Source organism: Octopus bimaculoides, chromosome 2 (assembly GCF_001194135.2).
Source record: "Octopus bimaculoides isolate UCB-OBI-ISO-001 chromosome 2, ASM119413v2, whole genome shotgun sequence".
Classification (NCBI taxonomy): Eukaryota; Metazoa; Mollusca; class Cephalopoda; order Octopoda; family Octopodidae; genus Octopus; species Octopus bimaculoides.
This window is the reverse complement of record NC_068982.1, coordinates 69,480,553-69,483,486: the sequence shown is the minus strand read 5'-3', so window position 1 is coordinate 69,483,486 and position 2,934 is coordinate 69,480,553. Positions and strand designations below refer to the sequence as shown.

Here is a 2,934-nt window from a genome sequence, read left to right as displayed (position 1 = left end):
TATATATATATATATATATCTTGTTATTATGTTAAACTGTCATATGTCCAAATTTGGCCAAATGCATTTTGTTCAATATTCATTTTTGCTTGTAATAGCTGGTTCTTTTGGTCAAACTATTGTATCTCCAGCTGCTTCAGATGCCAAGATATGAAAATTGTCAAAGTGTAGTAAGTCTGAGCATTTTTCAAAAGTGTAGCAAGTCCAACATATGACAGTTTTACAAAATCATTTCTGACTGAAAATATCATACATGCATAGAGTTACAATTTTATGCACCCAACAAAGTATTATCGTTAAGCTGACACTGCTGCTAACGTAAAAAGAAATGGAATTGTGAAACTATTTTTTTTTTTCTTAAAAAGCAACGTTTTGGACTTATGACACTTTTGCATAATAGCAATGATATACAACAGGCTTCTACTAAATCTACTCACAAGGCTTTGGTTGGCCTGAGGCTATAGTAGATGACACTTGCCCAAGGTGCCATGAAGTGGGACTGAACCTGGAACTATGTGGTTGGGAAGCTATCTTCTTACCACACAGCCATGCCTGCACCTGTATAGATAGTTAATATACAAATTTTAGAATTTTCCAAAAAACCATCTTGTTTATATCATCACCATAATTAGTTAATGTCTATTTTTTTTTCTATGCTGAAATGAGTTGGACAGTTCAACAGGATCTGGCAAGTTATTGGACTGTGCTGAGCTCAAATGTTTGTTTTGGTATGGTTTCTACTAGTATTTCACCAATACTAGCAGAGAAAGATAATAATAAAGATAAATGACAAAAATAAACAAACACTCTGTCAGCCTTGAGTCAAATGATGAAAACCAATCATTTAAAAAATTTTTTACCTTGCATTTATTTTTTTTCTTTGTCTGTTTTTTGCTTTTTCTACTTTGTTGACAATTTACCTTCTCATTAGATGGGCTTTGTTCAGAGTCCATTTTATCATCAAGTTGTGCCTGAAACATCAATTTAATCAACAAATCACTATCTATCAAATCAGTACCAGAATGTTCATAAATATACAGAAAAAAAAAACAACAAAAAATTCACAAACAATAAACTCAAGACAAGAACATATTGTTGGTACTCCGTCGCTTACGACGTCGAGGGTTCCAGTTGATCCGATCAACGGAACAGCCTGCTCGTGAAATTAACGTGCAAGTGGCTGAGCACTCTACAGACACGTGTACCCTTAACGTACTTCTCAGGGATATTCAGCGTGACTCAGTGTGACAAAGCTGACCCTTTGAATTACAGGCACAACAGAAACAAGAAGTAAGAGTGAGAGAAAGTTGTGGTGAAAGAGTACAGCAGGGTTCGCGACCATCCCCTGCCGGAGCCTCGTGGAGCTTTTAGGTGTTTTCGCTCAATAAACACTCACAACGCCCGGTGTGGGAATCGAAACCGCGATCCTATGACCGCGAGTCCGCTGCCTTAACCACTGGGCCATTGCGCCTCCACTCAAGAACATATACACACGTCATATTCTACTCAACATGGTCAATCACTGCATATTGCAATGATTACGCAAAACAGCAATGTGATGAGAAAAGAAACTGAAAATATAATTTACACACCTTTATGTTATCAACTGCATTGTCATAAGCTTTAATAAGTGCTGTATCATCCCAAATATCAGAATCATCTGAGTCCTGTGAATGCAAAATAACAGAGTGAGAACAAACTATTCCAATATAGACAGCTACTTTTACTCTTTTACTTGTTTCAGTCATTTGACTGTGGCCATGCTGGAGCACTGCCTTTAGTTGAGCAAATCGCCCCCAGACTTATTCTTTGGATGTCTAGTACTTATTCTATTGGTCTCTTTTGCCGAACCGCTAAGTTATGGGGAATTATGGGAAGATCCTGAAGGTAATCAAACAAGAAAGTTTGCAGGAGTGGCTGTGTGGTAAGTAGCTAGCTTACCAACCACATGGTCCCGGGTTCAGTCCCACTGCGCGGCATCTTGGGCAAGTGTCTTCTACTATAGCCTCGGGCCGACCAAAGCCTTGTGAGTGGATTTGGTAGACGGAAACTGAAAGAAGCCCGTCGTATATATGTATATATATATATGTATGTGTATGTTTGTATGTGTGTGTTTGTCCCCCCAACATCGCTTGACAACCGATGCTGGTGTGTTTATGTCCCCGTAACTTAGCGGTTCGACAAAAGATTTTTCGATAGAATAAGTACTAGGCTTCTAAAGAATAAGTCCTGGGGTCGATTTGCTCGACTAAAAGGCGGTGCTCCAGCATGGCCACAGTCAAAAGACTGAAACAAGTAAAAGAGTAAAAGAGGAGCTCTAAATAGGTTTCACCAGTCACATTATCATTAAAAAATTATTTCTAATACAAACCAGAATGGTGTGTGACTTCTGGGACACCCTGTACATTATAATTTGTTACATCTGTAAAAATGGTTCATTAATGAACATTGTTATTGATAATCTCCTCCCTGATAAGACTGATACATTATTCCACATTATTTTTCCTCCCGGATTAATGTATCCATCGAAACATATATTTCAGCGATATAAATGATTTAAGTAACATCTTGTGCATTTGTCTCCATTTTCCATTTCTCTTAAACATATATATATATATATATATATATATGGAAGAGGCAACAGGATATCTTACACCGCTAAGTTTGAAAGTTTGGCATATTATTGTTGTTGTTGTTGTCATCATCACTGTTATTCCTACTAGAACATTAATAGCTTGTATAAAATGAACTTCTACATAGAACCTTCCAATATATACAGAAATGACACACACACACTCAACAAAACTTCCTGTCTAAAAAACACTTACAGCTTTCTAGATACGACTAATAGAGCTGATGCCACAAACAACGTATGTGGTGGAATGTTTGCTTATAAAAACTTGTATATGCACACATGGGAGTAAGGGGACATCC

General features: G+C 37.3%; 1 protein-coding gene across 4 annotated transcripts in view; it reads right to left on the bottom strand.

The window, feature by feature from the left end:
* The window catches only part of LOC106871802 (survival motor neuron protein), a 21,259-nt gene that overhangs the window by 15,330 nt on the left and 2,995 nt on the right, over positions 1 to 2,934 (bottom strand). For all 4 annotated transcript variants that reach the window (XM_014918445.2, XM_014918446.2, XM_014918448.2 and 1 more), the window contains exons 2-3: positions 1,593 to 1,667; positions 861 to 971 (exon numbers count right to left, since the gene is read on the bottom strand). In XM_014918445.2, coding sequence (XP_014773931.1) covers positions 861 to 971; positions 1,593 to 1,667 — 186 coding nt within the window. The remainder of the gene's footprint in view (positions 1 to 860; positions 972 to 1,592; positions 1,668 to 2,934) is intronic.